General features: G+C 41.0%; 1 protein-coding gene across 1 annotated transcript; it reads left to right on the top strand.

Annotated features, from left to right (window-relative positions):
• The first annotated feature begins 10,432 nt into the window (after window positions 1–10,432).
• On the top strand, window positions 10,433–19,379 carry LOC124665075 (glycerol-3-phosphate acyltransferase 1-like). The gene is made up of 2 exons (XM_047202478.1): window positions 10,433–11,162; window positions 18,338–19,379. The coding sequence occupies exons 1-2, from the start codon at window positions 10,434–10,436 to the stop codon at window positions 19,190–19,192; spliced, it is 1,584 nt and encodes a 527-aa protein (XP_047058434.1). The 5' UTR covers window position 10,433; the 3' UTR covers window positions 19,193–19,379.
• The last annotated feature ends 1,642 nt before the right edge of the window (window positions 19,380–21,021 follow it).

Here is a 21,021-nt window from a genome sequence, read left to right as displayed (position 1 = left end):
GACAGATTACGGGGGGCGCTTTATATACACAAATGGATCACTGCAGGAAGACAGATTATTGTGGGCGCAAAAGAACATCCCTTCTCCATCATAGCCATTTAGGCATTCATCATCAGAGCCACTACAAGTAGGTAGGCGTCACGTAACATTGGCCACTGGATCGGCTGTGGTGCCTTGGAAGATCAAAGATTCGAGCTTGCTAAGCGATCAATCCATGGACCCATCGGCACGAGAGTGGCGAACAGAGCAACCTTTGAGGGCACGAGACGTGGTCTTGTGCCGCACTCCACGTCCCCGGATAGCCCCGTTTGGACCGGAGAGCAACTGCCTTCCAGCTAGTAGACTGGGTCGTAGCCTCGTAGTAGCAAGCAGCAACCATGCATTGCTGGGCAGAGAAATTTGATTACAATTAGGGGCTTTGCTCAGGTGCTGACAGTATATGAAGAGATTCTAAATTTTCAGCTTTGGCTTGATAGAGAGGACAATTGGACATGGCTCCGGGAAGCTAAAGGTGCATAGTCGGTCAAATCGGTTTACTAAGCACACTTCGCGAGGCCCATTACTTGCGATTCAGCAGATGCTATTTGGACTCCTTTGTGAATGTGCAGTTTGGCTGTTCATCGAGAGTTGAACATGGACCGCAGATTGGTTAGCCAAAAGAGTACTCCCCCATAATGATAAATGTGTTTTTTTGCAACTCTGCTGGAGAGGATGCTAAACATTTGCTTGTGGGCTGCGTAGTAGTCTAAATCATCTGGGGAACTATCCTAAATTGGACTGGTTTCTCGCAGGTCGTACCCTCAGCTAACCAAAACTTGAGATCAAGGTGGACGCTGGCAAGAGATGCTATTCAAGGGCCTGAGAAGAAAAAAAACTAAATTCTATTGTGAATTGTGATGCTTACAGCCTGGGTGATATGGAGAGAGAAGAATAATCGAGTCTTCAAGAAAGATTTCAAGCCCATGCATTAAGTTTGTTATTGATCAAATCAAAGCTGAAGCGCCTCAATGGGCTTGGGGGAGTGGGGGTCGTCTCTTGCTTCGAGCAAATTGAGTAGCTATACAGTTTGCTTGATGGTCGTTCCTCTGTTCTCCTCCCATTTGCCTATGTGTAGTTTCCAGTTAGGAGGTCTGGTTGTGGTCTGTTTCTGTTTCTGTCCAGTGCAGAGGGCAGCGTTTAAGTTTGTAACCGGTCGTGTTCTTTCTACTTTTCCCTCGTAGCTTTTTTCTTCTTGTTAGCCAATGTAATAGTTACACAATGTAATACCCTTGTATAATATCGGTATAGAGCAATACTTTACCCGGTATTATATCCACTTGTACTAGCCACATGTGGCAGTGGCGGACGCAGGAAAAAATTAGAGGGTGGGCACACTCTAACTTTTTTTTGCTATCCACCATTACCTTGTCCGATAAAAAAAATGCTAAAGTTGAATCTCACGCCTAGATTACAGAAACAAACTATTATGATTTGGGGGCATTCCATTAAACTGCATCTCACGCCTAGATTTATCCTCACCTACAAGGATTTGTACAATTAAAAATAAAGTTGAATTCCTTCGGTTCCATAGCATTTTCTTCTAACCGGAGAAATCAACTTGGTCTGGACTGCACCATCCTTTCGTCCAAGAAGCAGTTATTCTTAGTAAATTAAGCATAGCTCTATTTATGGTTTTAAAGGTTTAACTATACAAGTTAATGGAGAGGAGCCACGTCTTTCTATACAAGTTAATGGAGATGAGCCATGTCTTTTCTATACTGGTATGCTAGCATGAGCATTTTGTAAATTTGGTAATGATGGATTGGCTAGTTGGGGATTTACCGTCTATGGCTAGCTACGTACGGGCTGGTCTGGCTTGATCGGATGGCCTATTGGCGTGCTGCAGCTATGGTCGCGCGGCCGCGGAGCCAGGCTGCGAGCGGCGTGAGGGGGACAGGGAGAGGCTAGCGATGGAAGGCAGGGGAGGGCGGCGAGGGGAGACAGGGACCGGCGAGTGCGGTCGGCACCGGCGGGCGCTGGAGCTGGGTTGCGACTGAACATGGCGGCGACGAGGAAGCGAAACCTCAGCTACTATCCACGTAGATAGGATTGCTTCGCGAGATGGCCTCGTTGGGCGATATCCTAGTTTCTCAGTTTCTGGGCTCTGAATAGTAGTAGTAGGTAAGTAAATTTCAAAAATTCTGGGTGGGCCACGGCCCCCTCGGCCCACCCGCTGGGTACGGCCATGACATGTGGTGCTTTTCCACACCTATATAATACTTAAAGAGCCTAGGGAGAGGAAGCAATCTTCCTCTATGACATCCAGCCTCATTCGCCCCTAGAATCCTCGCTTGCGATTGCCCTGCCAAGGTCCAAAACAAAACCCTAAAAACATATTCCGGCCACCACCGTGATCTACCGCCGCCGCTGAAGAACACAACCCTGGCTGTGATCCACCGTCAACACCAAACACCAAAACCTTGGCCGCCGTGATCCTAATACGATCTACCACGACCATACAAAGACCAAAAAGGACGCACCCAGTGCTAAAGCTCCGACACATTGTGGGGTATGGGGAAGGGTATTTCTAGGCAGCATTTCTTCTGCATTTTATTTTGCAAGGAGGTTGATTCGAACCCATGACCTCCAGGATACAAAACCCAAACCAAAAACCTGATCCCTCCCCTCCCAAAACCCAACAACCAATGGCCTCTTCTTGACCACCACACCCTTATGTGAGCCCTTTTGTCGCCCCCAATGAAGAAGTTATCCCGTGACAACCCCATGTTCTGGAAGACTCAAGTTCTTCCGGCAGTCCACGGCTCATAGGTTATGGAATATTCGGGGTTCGACCAAACACAAACTACGAGGGAGATGAAGTCGATCTCGTAGATGGTGATGGTGGTGATGATGGTGTTGATGGAGATTCCTCCCCTACATCAAGGAGGAGTGGTGATGATGATGGCGTCGATTTCCCCTTCACCGGAGGCACCGGTCCGGCAGGATCTGCCCTCTCCCGGAGTAGGAGAGGCCTTTCGCCTCTGCCACCACCTCAATAAATCTGGAGGAAAAATGGCTTAGGTTTTTGGGCAAAATAGTGGCGTCTGTATAAAATGGGCCCCGAGGCGACGCTCAAGGCCAAAACGAGCCTGGGTGGCGCGCCACCCGGTCTCGTTTGGCTCTCGTGGCCCCCTCGGGTGCTTCTTTGGACCAAGGTGTTTCTCCAGGTGAAAAACTGATCAAGTATTTTTTTCTTCAGTTTTTAGGTGTCCAGAAGGTCCCTGAAACAGTAAAATACGAAAAAAAGGTTTTCTGCCTCCCACGAATTAAATACTAATTAGAGGGACTTTGTTGGAAAGTCCCGAAATCAACTAAAAATGCATAAATGGTGATATATGATGGAAAAATATCAATGAAACCTAAACATATATTTAACAATATTGATGATGTAAAATACACGTATCACCGTCATTGAGGCGTTCAATGCCGTGATGACGGTTACTGTCTTGATAGGCAGAAACATAACCGTGGTGGACGATGTGAATGCAATGGTGGTGGCCGACACCGCCATTGTGATGGTGGACGATATCAACGTGATGAAGGGCGTGGAGCTCCCAAGGGTGCCATGGTTTTGGTTGGACCCCCACTCAATATGTTGATGTCAACTGCCAAATTAGCAAGAACCATGATCACCTGGTAATTAAATGTTGGTGGAGCTATGTTCACCGTGATAGTGATGATGATGACTCACACACGGAAGAAAAATGTGCCTATGACGTGGATACAAACTGTTATATGGACAGTGAAGCTAGTGATCATATTACTCGACAACTAAACAAGCTGCACACGAGGGATAATTACAAGGCCATGATCATGTCCACAATGCCACTGGTGCAAGTATGAAAATGGAACATGTTGGTCATTCAATATTGCGTACCGCTCAGAGTTCTTTGCATGTTCGTAACATACTACATGCTCCTAGTGCCTACAAAATTCTTTTATCCGCTCATAAAATTTCTCTACATAATGACGTATTTGTTAAATTTCACCTATCTTTTCTCTTTGATCAAGGATCATGCCACAAAGAAAACAATATTTAGTGGTCCATGTCATGGCGGTTTATAGCCTCTCATGCCCATTGCCGCTAGGTCACGCAATCATGCCATCACCATAAAGTTGTGTTCATCCACTTGGCATTGTCGTCTAGAGTATCCATCATAATTCATCGTTCAACAAGTTCTTAGAAAAAAATAAACTCGGTTATTCGCCAGAAATAAACCCTTGTGCGTGTGATCCTTGCCAACAAGGGAAGAGTCATCAACTTCCCTACCCCACTTCCTCTGGTGTATCCACTATTTCCTTGGAGCAAGTATTTTCTGATGTATGGTGTCCTCCTCCAGCCTCTGTTGGTAAACACCAGTACTATGTAAGCTTTATTGATGACTGTAGCAAGTTTACCTGGATTTATTTGCTTAAGAAATGTTGTGATGTTTATCAAGTCTTTCTCAATTTTTCAACAACTTGTTGAACGTAAATTTGGTCGTAAAATAGTCACCAAGCAAACTTATTGGGTTGTGAATATGAAAAATTCTATGGTTTCTTTGAAAAGGTTTACACGTTATGTGTCTTGTTCTCTTGTTCACCAACAAAATGGTTCGGCTGAGTGTAAACATCGTCACATTATTGTGGATGATCTCTCTTTAAATGCACATGCCTCCATGCATCCCATGTTTTGCGGTGAAGTTTTTCTCGTCGCCAACTTTCTCATAAATTTACTTCCAATCAAAGAGGTTAATCTCGAGTCTCCTGCCAAAAAATTAACTTCAAGTTATATCTAATTATGACCGACACATTCCTGGCCCAAATTTGGTTTGGGAATGCATCGGAGAGGACCGACGGCTGTGAAAAACAACCATCTTTATCCATGTTTAAATTTGAAATTAGTCAAGTAACTGATGAAATATCTCTCTCACCATGCCATTGATGACTAAGTATTACAAATATGTGCAAATAATTTGTTTTATTTCCCGATGTGCAGATCTGGACATTTCTGGACAGAATAAAGGGCAACTAATGAAGATTTGCAAGTTGTCTATTTCCCAAGTCAAAGAGGCCACGAAGAGATGCAACTGAGAGTTTGGCGAGCACATTGACGGTGGCAGGCTGCCCGTACGGTGCGCCCGTACCATGTGCCACCATCTTCGCCTCATCAAATGGAACAACTTTCGTGCAGGGGCCTACATATAATTGGCAACACAGCCGCCGCAAACAGGAGAGAGACGAAAGAAAGAAGCCACCTGAGATCCATTTCACCAAATCTTATCTAAGGAGAGGGGAACCGCTGCTCCACCGCCGTCTCCATCCTTCCCACTCTCTGTAGCCATAGATTCTACTTGTATTCTTGATCTCATCAAAATTGGTGGGCATTGTAAGACTATTTGGTATTGATCATAAAATTTTCTATACAGTGTTTATGATTGTTGATCTCATCATGTGTGAGTAGTCCTCACAGGCCGAGGGCTAAGGCATAGCCTCAGAATGTGTGTTGTGCTTTAATTACATATAACATTTGTATGATTGTATCTCCTACCTCAATCTAGAACTTGTCAGGTACCCAAGACCCGGATGATTGATAAAGGTAATGAGGTGAGATTAGTGGTGATCTGCTGCTTCACGTGAAACCAAGTGACAATAGGGGGAGTACGATAGTAGTTTGAGATCCATTAGGGAATAACGGTAATGGCATTGATCTTAATGCTTTGGTATGTGCTTAGCAGTTAATAATCCTACATAACCTGCTCAACTGGAGTGAGGGGGTTGGACAATAATCTATAGTTGAATTGGTTGGCTGAGCCTATAGTATATAAGGACACATCGCCCACAAGAACATAATCTGAATTTATTATGCACTACCATGCTTATTATTATTTTCTTTTATCCCATTCTTGTATGCAATACTCAGGTGAAACCTTTCCCATGGCCTATCTCCATCCATTGATTCACAAACCCACAATAAACTCAAAGGTCCAGTGAGACAAAGATTCTACAAGTTAACAAGGTCTTGCTTGAGTGAATCACCACATCAATCACTTTCCAAGGATCGATATAAACCAAGGTCTTCTAGTGAAAAAGTAACTTACTACATCCGGTATTGTGGATTGAAGGTATCAACCTTTTTTTCTAGCGCCGTTGCCAATGAAGAAATTTCGCTATCATGGTGATGTTATTAGATACCTTGCTAATTATTTTTACTTTGTCTTAGTTTACCTATTGTTTTTTTACTTTACTTGTTTCTTACTTATTGAAAACGCAAAAAAATAGTTAAGCTTTGGTATTGCTAGTCTTACTTTATTTGTTACTAAAAATCTATAACTATAGGAACCATGGGACAAAAGAAGCTTGGGAATATGCTACCCCTAATGATGATTATTTACGTGCCCTTATTACTAAACCTGTTGTTACTGCTGAAAATTTTGAGATTAAGCCTCATTTTTTAAAACTTTAGTTCAATAGAACCAATCTAGAGGCTCAGCTAATGAGTACGCATGTATGCATCTAAATACTTCCACTGAAATATGTGACATGATGCGAATTAATTATGTTGAACAAAATGTAGTCAAGCTACATTTATTTCCTTTCTCACTAAGAGGAAAGGCTAAAGATTGGTTGATAGCTTTGCCCAAGAACACTATTACATGTAAACTTTCCTATCCCCCAATGAGGTCTCAGATTGGTTGCTAGCTTTCCTTACACCAGTGGATACTCCAAAGGATCAAAGAGGATACAACCGCAAGGCATGGTCCTTGGACGATAAACCCCCATGTGTGGATCAAAGGAATGATGTAGATGGAGGACTTATTTAAAACTTTATTTTCGGTGTGATCACATGATTGTACAAGACTTAATACTAACTCGACATGCTTATAGATGCACTCGACGAGGTTTACAGATGGATCTAAGATTTATGGCTATGAAGGCTACACCGGCGACTTGGTCTAAAGGATGAACCTGGAACTTCCGGACAAATGGTATTCATTATATATAGACGTCAATGAAAGGTGCCTCCATGTTGCAAGCTAGGTCTTGGGAGTACTATATGTCACGCCAATTTTGAGGTCTTCATGCGGTGGACGTCTTATTGAGGGAGTCTTCGTGAAGTCGTGGTGTGGCCCGATAGGTTAGGTCGGTTGGAGCTACTGGATGCAGGCCTTCACGTTGGGGGTGTCATGATCGTCGTGGGCTGATAGGGGTGCATGTTTGCATATTGTAGGGATACGGCCTGGTCCACTTATATTTGACATGTACAAAATTAGAAAAATAGTTCAAGCCATAAAATTATGTTCCCAAGATGGTATATGATGACACTAATTTCCTTAGCCGCAGTTATTGCAAATATATTTTGGTTAACAATTCTTGTAAGGGTTTGTCTAAGTCTCAGTTGACTGAGATTTAAGATAAAACAGTGTAATTGCATTAGTGCAACTCGTTCTAGTTACACTTTTATGAAATGTGACTTTTATGCCTGCAACGGGTAACATAGTTGAGTCAGTTTAGTTAATATGCTAGGACCAGTGTCATCTAGTTAAACAATACTGCCTTTGTTCCTGAAAGAAATAAGTAGCAATATCACGTCAATGTGGTACATAATTAGTACTTAAGATTTGTATTGGAAACACTTCCTAGTGACACTAGTCATATGTCAAATATTTTTTTATATACATGGCTAATTTCTCGATCAAACATAAATCTCAAAAGATGAGTGTATCTTATTTATCTTTAAGTTACTAATATCTTTATATACACAAATTAATTCTTGATCAAAGAATTGCTAATATGACATTGTTTATCCAAGAGGCCGAGAGCTTGGTTATGACATCTTTTGGAGAGCCTTAATGGATCAGGACAACGGACGACTGTTGTTTTGGCACCCGGGAGCATATGCTCCTGGTTTTTAATTTTTGTTTTAAATATATTTTTAAAAATTTAAAATATTCTGCCATAAAATTTAATGGGTACATATTGAAATTCTACACACTCATAAAGCCGTTTCACGGAAAACCCACATTTTTAGTGTCATATGAAAAAAAAAATTGCGTAAAAAAGGTTGTCTACGTGGTTTTTGTTTTGTTTTTTCCACACGGGTCATAAAAAATATTGGTTTTTCGCAAAACTCGATGTGTGGACATAGAATGACGACACGTAAGTGAGAATTTTTTTGTTCGATTCTTTTAACATTTTGAAGTGTTTTTTCCGGTGGCAGGAGCCTATGCTTCTATGTACTAAATTGAATTTCAGACAACGAGAAGTATTCTAAAATAAAGAACTAGAATTGAAGTTGATACTATTAAAATATAAATGGTGAATCGGTGGATTTGTACCAACCCAAAACCAAAATATTAAGACAAACAAAGAAAAGGATGAAAATAAATACTCCACCACCGGCCTAGTAGCATGTATTAGAGCAAATACAATAAAATCAAGTATAATATTTATATTTAGTTGAAGAGGAGAAAGTGTGCTCTAATGGAACAGTCAGCTCTAGCGCGTGCTCGTAGACACTTTGTAAGACTTAAATGATGTTATTTTTAATATAAATATTCCCAATGTTCAGAGATGTATTAGTAAATTTGAAGCCACCTTTACTCTCACAATGCATAGAGCTAAGCCTAGTCTTAAAAAAGGCATGCAATCCTGCATTGATACTCTATGAGTATGTAATAAGTGATACTACATTGTAAATATTCCATCCTTTATTAATAGAAAATGATACAGTAGAGAGCCATTCCCTACTGTATTTGTGTCAAAAAATAATACTTATTGAATATATAGATAACATGGTGCCTATAGCCAGCATTGAATTTTCTTAAGCGCTTTTATGGAGTCCTAAAGAGGATCAATTATTGTACGACTTGTGGCTAACTTTTAAACTCGTTGTGGTTACCTAGTTACAGTAATTAAGTCAATCGGGTTACTTCTAAAAATGAATGGAATTCTAGTATCCCACCCACCTCCATAATTTCTGGTCCAGTACTCCTATTCATCACAAGCATTACATAATATCCATTCCCAGTCAATCTCTCAGAAACATCCACCTACCTTCTCCTCCCAGTTCGACTGATACGATCATGGTTGTCACTATTGCGATATAGATCCCTACCAAGTTGAAACGATACGTATCGTACCGTGTATGCTAATTAGGTGGTATCATTGTCGGGATGCGATACCATGCCTTGAATCGGTAGTATCCAAGGTTTAAAATAGCATGCTAGATGAAATAGCGTCGGCCTTCTTCAAACGCTATGGACGCTATATCGTGCTAATTCCGTGCTATATTTCAAATAGCGTTTTGAAAAAAATATTAAATATAGTCTAAAAATAAAGGATTTCACTAAAAAGGTTAGATATTTAGTCCAAAAAATGACTGAATCATACATACATAACCACATACAACAAATAGATCTCTAATTTTTCAGAAGGCAAACATCAGTATTCCACAAGGCAACAACATAATATAAATTCTTTATTAAGAATCATCAGCATTAGCGATATTAAGTTCTAATCTAGAAAAGGAACCAATATATTGTAGTTCATCACCATGAAAAAGTGAAAGCAACTTAGATTGAAAAAATAGCGCGCTACGCTATAAAGTTTTAGCACGATATATCATGCTATTTCACAAATAGCGTCATAGCGAGAAAAATTACTAAAATTTAGCGTAGACCCTCCAAATATTCTATTGCGTGGTATTAGCGGAGAAATAGCGCGCTATTTTAAACCTTGGTAGTATCCCTATACTTCTACGACACGAGATACCACACATTATTTAAAACTAAATAAAGAATTAGTTAACCTAGTAACATCGCGACCCTTATAAGCAGGTATCGCTTTATTGGTTTCATGGTGTGGACTAAATATACTAAGTATTTGTGACATATGCATCCCTTATGTGGTGTTGGGTTGTATGTTTCAAGTCTAGAATATGGTATACCACTCTCTTACGAGAATAATATGATGTGGCACTACGTTTTTCTGGAAATATGTGTTAGGTAACTACTTTATTTAACACAAAATTTTAATATTAAAATAGAAATTTCATAGTATCGTGATACTACGATATAATTCTACGATACTATAATGTTGATGGAAAAACGGAAATGCTAAACTTACGGATGGAAAATGCTACGAACTAACTTACATGCTGATGTGGCTATCAGTGGTGAAACTGGATGAGAAAAAAGCGGACCAACTGCTGCGGGCTCTCCAATCACGATGAACCATGTCACGTCCGTAAACCTATCCCGTAAATAAATTTCGTAGGTGATACCGCCTGTTATCCCGATACTGAAAATGATACGACTGCCACCGGTACCACCGAGAGGCTTAATATAAGCTAAACCAAAGGCTAGGTTGTGAAGCTTGCGCCAGTACCGTTGTGCGCACACACGTACGTAGAGATGTTCCTCCGCCGCATCCCCACGATAGCCGCCCACTGGATCATCAACTTGTACCGCGCGGCGGGAAAGCTCCTCAGCGATGCCTTCCAGTACAACCGTAACTCCAGTACCAGACTATCCACCGCCGGCGCCGCCGCCTCCAGGTGCACCATCCCGTCCGCCGTAGATAAGACGGTAGTGTTTGACTTCCACGGCGGGCTCCTGAGATCCAGCGCTATCTTTCCCTACTTCGTGCTCGTCGCCTGCGAGGGCGGCAGCCTGCTCCGAGCGTTCCTCCTGCTCTGCTCCTTCCCCCTCGTGTGGATCATGGGCGAGCACGCCGGCGCTGGTATCCGGGTCATGGCGTTCGTCACCTTCGTCGGGCTCAGGCCACAGGACGCTGACCTCGTGGCCCGCGCCATCCTGCCCAAGTTCTACATGGAGAGGCTTAACGCGCAGGTGTACGACCACCTGTGGCTGCCGGCGACGCGGAAGGTGGCAGTGACGAGCGCGCCTAGGGTGATGGCGGAGTGGTTCCTGAAAGAGTACATGGCCGCAGACGTGGTGGTCGGATGTGAACTTCAGATTGTTAAGGTTGGAGGCCGCTGTTACTTCACCGGGCTGCTGTGCGAGCCAGATCAAGGGACGTCGGCATTGAGAGAACTGTTCAGAACGGACGGCGCCATGGCCGACGTTGGAGTCGTCCGCAACTCCAACCCACTTGATCACTTCTTCCTCCGCTATTGCAAGGTACTCCCTCTATTCCATTCTACTCGACGCTACTCCTTTAATACAAGACAAATGAACTATAACGCACAAAAAAAAAAGGACAAATGAACTATAGCAAATGTTCCGATTGAAGTCAAATTAAATAGGAACGGAGAGAGTAAGCAGCGATGCGTACTTAACATTCTACACTTTGTATAGTGTAGTGTTCGCCTTTATAGCTGTACTCGTACGGAGTACGTAGCAGTTGCGACTTAAGCAACGCTAATTGCTACTTCTGTTAATTCTCGTCTACTGTCTAGACGTACGAGAGAACTGGCTTAATACTTGGTCAGTTACAACTCACATGTAAAAACTCAGCTGCAACCTTTCTGCAAATCACAACAAAAATCCAAAGCTTGAGGACTACATGCTCTAACTTAAATTCCATCTATTTTCATTCAGTAGTAACTCATGTACAAGTAGAAAAGCACAGACCCAATCCAAGTGCAACTCACATACCATCACGAGTTACGATGTAAATCCAACGAATAACAACGTGACCGAGCTCCAACTTCATCTTTATCTAGATAAAAAAAATTAGCAACCCCGGAGAAATAATGAGAAGGACACATTTTTATTTTGAGAGAGAGGGAGAGAAAGAGAGTGCATTTATGTAGTCTCACAATTTTGAGAGAAATAATGAGAAGGACCTGTTCAAAAAAAAGAGGACACGTTTTTATTTTGAGATAGAGACAGTGCCTTTATGTAGTCTCACAATTCCGAAATGCTCTAAGGAAGTGACCTATTTTCTTCAACCACATATATATGAGATGTTTCGCATTTAAAAAAATAATAATAGGAACATGTGCGGTGCACAAAATTCATCATGGTGGCCTGTTTCCTTGTCTATCAAGAGGCAAGCAATTTCCACATATGTCTTCATCTTTTCAGGTTATCATTTTCGAGATCTTGCTTCATATGGTTTCATTCCGTTTTTTGGTTGTTGTGGTTTGGGTGAGTTGGTTGGGCTGTCTAGGCGAATGAGGAATGGTCTGCATGTAGTTTTATTGTACCGATTTTTGCACATATTTTCATTAAATAATTGTGCACTTTTTTATCTTAATTAATAGGTTGGAGCAAGTTTTGCCCTTCGTTGCAAAAAAAAACATGGTGGCCTGTTTTTTCTTTACCAAAATATGGCTTGCATACATTAAGAAGGACTACCTGAGAGCATCTTCAGCCGCGTCCCCCCAGAGTGACCCCCAAACGAGGCCGGATCGAGCGTTTGGAGGACTCGTTTTCTTTGTGCCGTGTTTGGGGGACGTCGCTCCCCAGCCGCATCCCCCAAACACGGCCTCCAAACTTATTTTTACAATAAAATACTTTTTTTATTTTTTTGTATTTTCATTTCAATAGAGAGGAAGAACATTACACAAACTAATACATAATTGTGAACATGGTTTTACACAAACTAATACATAGTTTGGAACATGGTTTTCACAAACTAATACATAGTTAAAACATTGCAAAATGAGGAAACCTAACTATAGTTAGCCTCGCAGATTTCGTATGTTCGTTGCCAAGAAAGAACACTCTCATGCACTCTCAGTCACCTAAAGTGGAAAATCCAGCTGGTAATGATAGCCCTATTTGTTCTTTGCAAGGGGAACATACAGAAACCTCCGTGACCATTTTCACTACGAAGAAAAAATACTCGGCGTGTTCAATCGTCCCCTCTTCGTCCTCAAATAAGTGTACATCTAGTTCTAAACTTTGTCCACACAAAAATGTACTCATATCTTTCCAATGCACTTTAATTGCTTCTCTCTCATCGCACGAAAATCAAACCTAATAGTATTGACCACATGTATTGACCACATGTTCTTCTTGTTTTTTGCATGCACTTAGCTTACTGGAGGTGAAAAATTAAAGATAAAAGATGCATGTTTTCACACTCCACTCCATAATTTATTTTGAAAATCCTGCATGTACACTTATTTGTGGACGGATGGAGTATGAAGGTTATAACATAGAGTAGTAACATGTGCAGGTTACAACTCTATGTTACTTGTTGTTTCCTAGCAAGATACGGCGTTAAGAACTGGCCCACTGTGAACGGCCTTAGTGTTCACACTTCCTAGTATACTAGTAATGTTACCTTCTTAAATGTCTCGATGGTTCGGAAACAAGAGTATAGTACCGGAAATCCAATTTGGCTCATGTTTGCATATGAATCTGTTATGTGAATTTTTTTTGCCAAAGTAATTTGAAATAAAATTTCTCTAGCACATCTAGAGATTCTATGTTCGCACACAACCTTTTGAGAAAAAAGGAACATTTTTGTGTCCCATATAAAAATCCAACTATTATCCATTGTTTCTATCGTCGTGTACTGCATGCGACGCTGTAGTAGTTGGATTTTTTTAGGTATTACTAATACTTAAGCGGTGGGTCTTGGGCATTAGTGCATACAACCTTGATTTGGTAGACTGCATTGGATGCCATCGAAACAACAACGAGGCACCAAAAAATTGGTCATGCCCTTAGGCTGGTCATAGTGGGGAGTAACTTAGAGTAGTAACATATGTCTTATTACTAGTCTAAGTTACTACCTCCATAGTGGGTAGTAACTTATATGTGGTGTCATGCATTGTGTCATTTATTATGTTGTAGACTCATCATGTCTTGGGGTGTGTGATGTTATGGTAACATAGCTGGTTACCACATCACTCTCTTTCTTCATTTATTGATATGCCATGTCACTAAAATGACTTGAGATGTGTGATGTTACTACCTATGTTACTCCCACTATGAGTAGTCTTAAGTTGATGACACCAAATTTTTGGTGACGCAACCAGATAATTATGATACTGATGAATAATTCAGTCTAGGGCTCTTAAAGATAATTCTCAATTTTCTCCAAGTGAAAGTGAGTCTAGGGTTCTTAAAGATAATTCTCAATTTTCTCCTTCTCCCTAGAATAAAGTATAGACTGCAACCTGTTAGCGGTATACCCAGTTTCAGAAGTAACTACGTTTGACAACGCAGCATTTTAGTTTTGGCACGGCCACAGCCAATCACAGTTGTCTGGAGAAACCGAAGAATATTTTTGTCGGTTGGCGCTGCAGTAGATATGAGACTAGTCACAATGGTAAGTATCATACACTAGTATTATGCACATGATACTACTTTATGATACTAACCCCACAATGCATAGTACGTAGTATCATAAGATAGTATCATAATTTCATCATATTTAATGTTTTGTAGAATGTCAATGCAAATGTGTGTACATGATGTATTTGCCATTAAGTTTTCTAGTTTTACGTGCTATGATACGGTATCATATTATGATACTACCACTCTCATCTCTCACCTCATTAATTGGCGTGCCACATAAGATTTTTGCCAACATGTCATGCATGATATTACTTATGATACTCCTATTGTGGCTAGTCTGACGAATATGCATACGAGACAATGGTAAGATAATATATATACGTGGCTGCACAGCTTACACGTGCGACTCTACTTCTGGAAGCACCAAACCCAACTGTCCAAGTCCAATCTGTTAGTAGAACCATGGGCCTGAGTTTGTTCAGGCTGATCCATTTGGTGCAGGGGGAGTAGCACTTTCAGCCGGTCGCGATCTCAACGGTCTTCATTATTATTTGGAGAAAAACGACGTCACCGTGCTAAGCGGTCATAACTCCCTGTTCCGACTGATATAGAGACAGTGCAAGAGCAAATTTAGAGCAGGTACAATAGTATTATCATGCTATCAGCTTTCTATAAAGATTTAAATATTATATATTTACTTAGTTAAAGAAAAGAGAAATGAAGAGGAGACATGCCACTCTAACACTGGTAGAAAAAAAGGGCTTTAGTCCCGGTTCGCAACTGCCATTAGTCGCGGTTGCGGAACCGAGACTAATTAAGCGCGACTAAAGGCCCCCCTTTAGTCGCGGTTGCATACGAACCGCGACTAAAGGTCCGTCCACGTGGGCGGCTAGCGTGCGCCTGGGCGAAGGACCTTTAGTCCCGGTTTGTGTCCTCAACCGGGACTAAAGGCTATTTCGTTAAAAAAATTTAATTCATTTGGGTTTCTAATTTTTTTTCACTCCTTTTTTTTTCTATTTTAATCAGAATTTCTATTATTTCAGTTATTTGCATAGCTTAGTCTCTATCTCTAACTACACTTATCTCTAGTCAAATTACTTACTCGTAGTCAAACTTCTCGCTCGGTCACCCATCCTCCCACTACTCCACCTCTAGCACGCTTAACTTCCGAGTTCCATTTCGTCCCGCATCCAAGTGCTACGCACACATGTATGTGATACTATTATCATATCAATCCTATTAACATGTTGGTCGATGTCACATTTTTTTATTTTTTGAATTTCAAATAATTTTTTTTCATAAACAAAAATAATGATGTAATAATAATCGTGAATAAATAAATAAACATTAACTTTTTAATTATTTTATTTTATTTTTTTAATTTTTTAAATATATTTTTTGCCAAACCTAAAACCTAAAAATTTGAAAATTTTAAATTGGGTAAAAGTAATAGTAATCTTTATGCTGGATGCAATTATTAATTTTATTTTTAAAAAAAATTTAAAAATATAAAATCCATAATTTATAGCAAAAACTAAAATCTTCCTGCTTTTATATTTTCATTTGGAATTTTGAGAATCTCAAAATTGGTTAACCGGTTAAACCCAGGTGAATTCGGATGTAACTTTTTCCCAGCATTTTTTTGATATATTATACGTTTTTTCCGACGTCGTATGCAAAAGTTATTGCGGTTTTACCATTTTTTAAACTTTTTTTTGCAAAAAAGTGAAAATTCGAATTTCTTAATTTCTCCGAATAGTAGGTTGCATAACATACAAGAATATGAAAACAATTTTTTTTGAATTTTCTATCATTTTCTTTTGTATTTTACAAACCAAAAAAAGGCGATCCACGGAGGGGGGGGTTGTGTGCAGGGTGCGTGGGAGTAAAAAAACTCGGAAAAACCTTTAGTCCCGGTTGGGGACACCAACCGGAACTAAAGGGGTACCCTTTAGTCCCGGTTGGGGACACCAACCGGAACTAAAGGGGTACCCTTTAGTCGCGGTTGGTGTCCACAACCGGGACTAAAGGTTTTTCCGCCGGCCGTATCCCTCCATAGCCCTTTAGTCCCGGTTGGTGTTACCAACCGCGACTAAAGGGGTACCCTTTCGTCTCGGATGGAGCATTAGTCGCGGGTTGCCTCACGAACCGCGACTAAAGCCCCCTTTAGTCGCGGTTCGAATATTTCCGGGACTAATGGGGGCGGACGGAAGCCTCTTTTTCTACTAGTGTAATCAAAGAGTCGGTTCTAGCGCTGGATATATGATATTTTTGAGAGTGAGTGATAAGTCATATATCAGAAAAGTAATATTTTCATAGTATTATATTGTACTACAAAAAGTATATGGCAACTACCAGATCAGTTATATATAACATGATAATATATTATAGCCAACAAACAGCTACTATTATTCTTGCTTTTGGGAGGTCATTATGAGATAAGGCTGCCACGCTACTCTGCAATCTACAATTTGACGCGACACTATGCAACTCCAAATTGATTTTTGTTAGACCCTTTAAGCTACTCTAGTCTAGATGAAGTTCACATTTACGGGCCAAAGTCCACTAAACTGGCAAATCATGAAATCTCAACGTTCTATTTAACATCAAATATTCTCGATTTTATTTATAAAACAATGTTTTATTATTTATAAGGTTAAAGCATCATAACCGGTCTCTGCAAAACTAAAATCCACACAACCACAACAAATTTAGCAAAAAACAGACGAAATACAAGTAATCATCAAGTAACTCTAGATTGCCTATGGTGATGGAGGTTCAATTCAAAGATCATGCAGTCATCCATTTTGGATAAAAATATCCCTCGCCGTGTTCTCTAACAGTTAGATACGTTCATAAATAAATCACGATTCTCCACACGTTTTAGATGCGGCCATGAACGAGCAAACCGGTTATATATAGGGGACTAAGTTTAGTCTCGTAGAGCTTTGGGAGAGAGTTGGAGCTACTTATAAAGACAACTCTTCCATGTACTACGGGCTCTTTTGATTAATAGGATTTATACATGATTGTGTACAATTTAGATCCTATTGGAAAATTTTCTATCCAAGTTGTTTGATTCATAGGAACATATCCTATAGCAAACTAATCCTATAGGAATCGGAAAAATACAATAGGCCATACCTCATGATTTTTTTTTTTTGCTATAATCAAATACACTTCATCTTTCCATAGGTTTCAAGTACGCGTGACGTCTCAATCCTATGATTTTTCTATTCATATACCTTTTCTATCCTATGAATTTAAGGAGCCCTAAGTGAGTAAGAATTTCTGTTGTTCATGCGTGCTCCTCCTCTGCCACTCGCCTCGACATACATGTGTCGCGTTTCGTGAATCGAATTAGAGACTTGTTTTGGTAGAATTTTAATATTTGTTTGGTGCACCAACTAAGTGTGTATGTGCCAACATGCTGGTGCATGCTCGACACCGTGTTCTTTTATTTCACCTTGTGACCGTTTGGTCGGTCCAATATGTCCTTGTCCTTAGTTGGCGTATAAACTTAGTCAGCAATGATTCCTAACTTTGACTAAATAGTATTGAATAATCCATTATAAAATATATCTTGCGATGGATGTGTTGTTTATTGATTAAGTATTTTAGTATAGCTCTATATTTTCATATATGTACTTAGTCAAACTCATAAATTATAGAACCGTTTAAAAGGAACATGGTAGCGAAAGCCTCTACGTTTTTTTAAATAATAAGAATCAAAAGCTGCGTCTTTGAGAAATTAAATTTGACTGGCTGGATTGTACATCCACTTTTAGAACCAAGTAAGTTAGACTCACTTCTTATAAATTATAGAATTTTTACTAAATTTATACGTCATGTATTTGTGGAGAAAGGAAGTACATTATGACCATACTATAACCATGCTATTATTGTTAGGTTCTTATGAAGCCCAGACAACTGCAATCATATAATTTACTGGTTTATTAGTTTTTCACTTAGTACATAAATAGGTTGATTTTAGTGTGACAAGTAATACATAGAGAAATATTTCATCATTTTTTAGCATTAATATTCCCGAAGACATTTCTCTATGGACTTGACCATTGATCACCTGATAACCACAGGAACTCTATAGAGTGACCAAGGAGAGCACCAAGACCGCTCATCTTCCACGTACGAGGTACCCAAAGGCGCTCATCTTCCACGACGGCCGCCTCGCCTTCCTCCCCACCTCCTCCGCCACGCTCGCCTTCTTCCTCTTCCTTCCGCTCGGGCTCACACTCTCCGTCATCCGTATCTCCATCGGCATCGGCCTACCCTACAAAATCAGCTTTGCGGCTGGAGCGCTCTTGGGAGTCCGCTTCCGCACCTCTGGCCTCGCGAAAAACATGGCGGCCAAGCGCAGGGGCGTCCTGTTCGTGTGCACCCACCGGACTTTGGTCGACCCCATCATGCTCACGGCGGCGCTGCAAAAGCCCGTGCCAGCGGTAACCTACAGCCTTAGCCGGCTCTCGGAGATCATGGCGCCCATCAAGACGGTGCGGCTCACGCGCGACCGCGAACGCGACGCCGCCATGATGTCGCGGCTGCTGGAGCAGGGAGACCTCGCGGTCTGCCCCGAAGGCACGACATGCCGCGAGCCCTACCTGCTGCGGTTCAGCCCGCTGTTCGCCGAGCTCACCGACGACATGCAGCCCGTGGCGCTGGACGCGCGGGTGACGTTGCTGTACGGCACGACGGCGAGCGGCCGCAAGTGGCTCGACCCCGTGGCTTTCTTCGCTAACCCGGCGCCGGCCTACCGCGTAGAGTTCCTGGGCGCTGTGCCGCGGGATCGGACGCGCGCAGGGGGCAGGAGCGGACAAGAGGTCGCGAACTGGGTCCAGCAGCGGCTCGGTGAGGCGCTTGGGTTCGAATGTACTGGGCTTACTCGCCGCGACAAGTACACTATGCTCGCCGGAACCGACGGTGTGGTTCGCTGAAGTTAGAATTTTCCAACATTGGTTACTGTAATATATGTTTTCGGAACATGTTTGTCTACCAAAGTCGATAGGCTAATGCTTGTATCGAAATTTATTCAAAGCCCATCATCATCTCGTGAACAGTATGTAAGCCAGAGCTTCAATGGTCTTACAAAATGAATCCGCCAAAGAAGGTGTCAAAGAACCACCAAGTAACACAACTATGGAGGAACTATGGAGGATTAAACGGGGTCTTATGCCCCAGCCACAACCATCGCCGACTCCCCGACACAGGGCCTCATGCACACCATGCGGTAGTTGCCTCCGATATCTTCCGCAAACCCAAATCGAGGGTGTATATCCAAGCAAGGACCCCCGCCTGGCCTGTCCTCGATGCCTCCATGCCGCCAAACAGCACCACAACACTAGGCACGTCCATCATAACACATCCGCCACCAAGACCAGCTCTGCAGCAAGCTGTCGAGATTCACCCAAAGATTTGGTCCAAGGCTGGGGAGAATGGAGATCTCCACGAAAGCAACATAGGCGGTTGCGACGTTCCCACGACATTAGGCTTTCGCCTGGACCAGCACCGTCGACCTCTCAACCTGCTGATCCAAACACCTCCAGCATGAGGGTGGTACCGCCAACGTGTAGGAATCGTCTTCCACGCTGCTATCAATGTTAGGAGTCCAGATCGGGGCGCAGAAACTCCTCATTAGTCAGGCAAGAAACTCCTCAAAACACTGGTAAATAGTGAGGCTGGTAAATATGAAAATACAAAATGGTGATACTTTTTTCATCTTAAATCGAACGGTACTATTCTTTCTTTATAGATTCATATATTCATTTGTAATTTAGTATCTGAAGCTCAAATAGAAATTAGTAAAAACTTTCTAAAGCATTCTGTATAGAAACGGGCAGTATCAGTCAGTGGACAGCCCTCCCAGCTATCAAACGCATTATAAATAACCTTTAAAGCCATAAACTTGATTGCGATCACTAGTAACAATCAGCCTTAATATTGAAACGGGACAGCAGGACACCTGCAGTTTTGTTGACTATGATGGAAATAATATACGGAAAGCCAAGTTAAGCTAAACACAATGTGAAAGACATAACTTGTGTTGGTTAATCTCTCCGTGCCAAAATATAGTAGATGTTAGATATGTTTAAGTCAAAATTTTATGAAGTATGGAGTCTGTATGAAAAATCAAAACATCCATAATATTCCCCCCGTTTCAAATTAATTGAGATAACTTTGTCTAAATATGCATGTATCTAAACGTGTTTTTAGTATGTAGATTGTATCCATACATAGTTGTGTCACTTAATTTGAAACGGAAAGAGTACCAATTATACAATATGAATTTTTACAATAATATTAATGTAGCGTCATAAATATTGATTTATTTTTGTAAAGTTGGTCAAAGCATACATAGTTTAACTTGGAAAAAATAATACATACTGCCTCCATTCTAATGAACAAGCCTTAAATTTTCCAAAAGTTAAACTACGAAAAGTGACTATGCTTTTGGAAAAATAGTTAATATGTACAATTCAAAATAAACACATTTAGATACGTCATGAAATACATTTTCGTATGATATATCTATATATAATACCATAGTTTTTGATTTTTTTTCTAGAAGTTTGGTAAATAATTATTTAGCTTGGCTTTTGAAAAAGAAAATAGTCCATCATAACATATGAGGTAGTCAACCACCATATAATCAACTGTATTCATATAGTAAGATACCCGACAAATTAATGCGGGGCTTAGAGTTTTCTTGTTGGGATGCATACCGTTAAATCAATCCATGTCATATACTCTCTCTACTAGGTTTGGT

The sequence above is a fragment of the Lolium rigidum genome, chromosome 6 (assembly GCF_022539505.1).
Source record: "Lolium rigidum isolate FL_2022 chromosome 6, APGP_CSIRO_Lrig_0.1, whole genome shotgun sequence".
NCBI lineage: Eukaryota > Viridiplantae > Streptophyta > Magnoliopsida > Poales > Poaceae > Lolium > Lolium rigidum.
This window is presented reverse-complemented; position numbering and strand designations above follow the sequence as displayed.

Excerpts from the sequence above, each read along its gene's own strand:
- LOC124665075 (XM_047202478.1), top strand. The coding sequence starts at position 10,434 with ATGTTCCTCCGCCGCATCCCCACGATAGCCGCCCACTGGATCATCAAC. Across the intron at positions 11,163-18,337 it reads TCTTCCTCCGCTATTGCAAG|GAACTCTATAGAGTGACCAA; the intron begins GTACTCCCTCTA and ends TGATAACCACAG.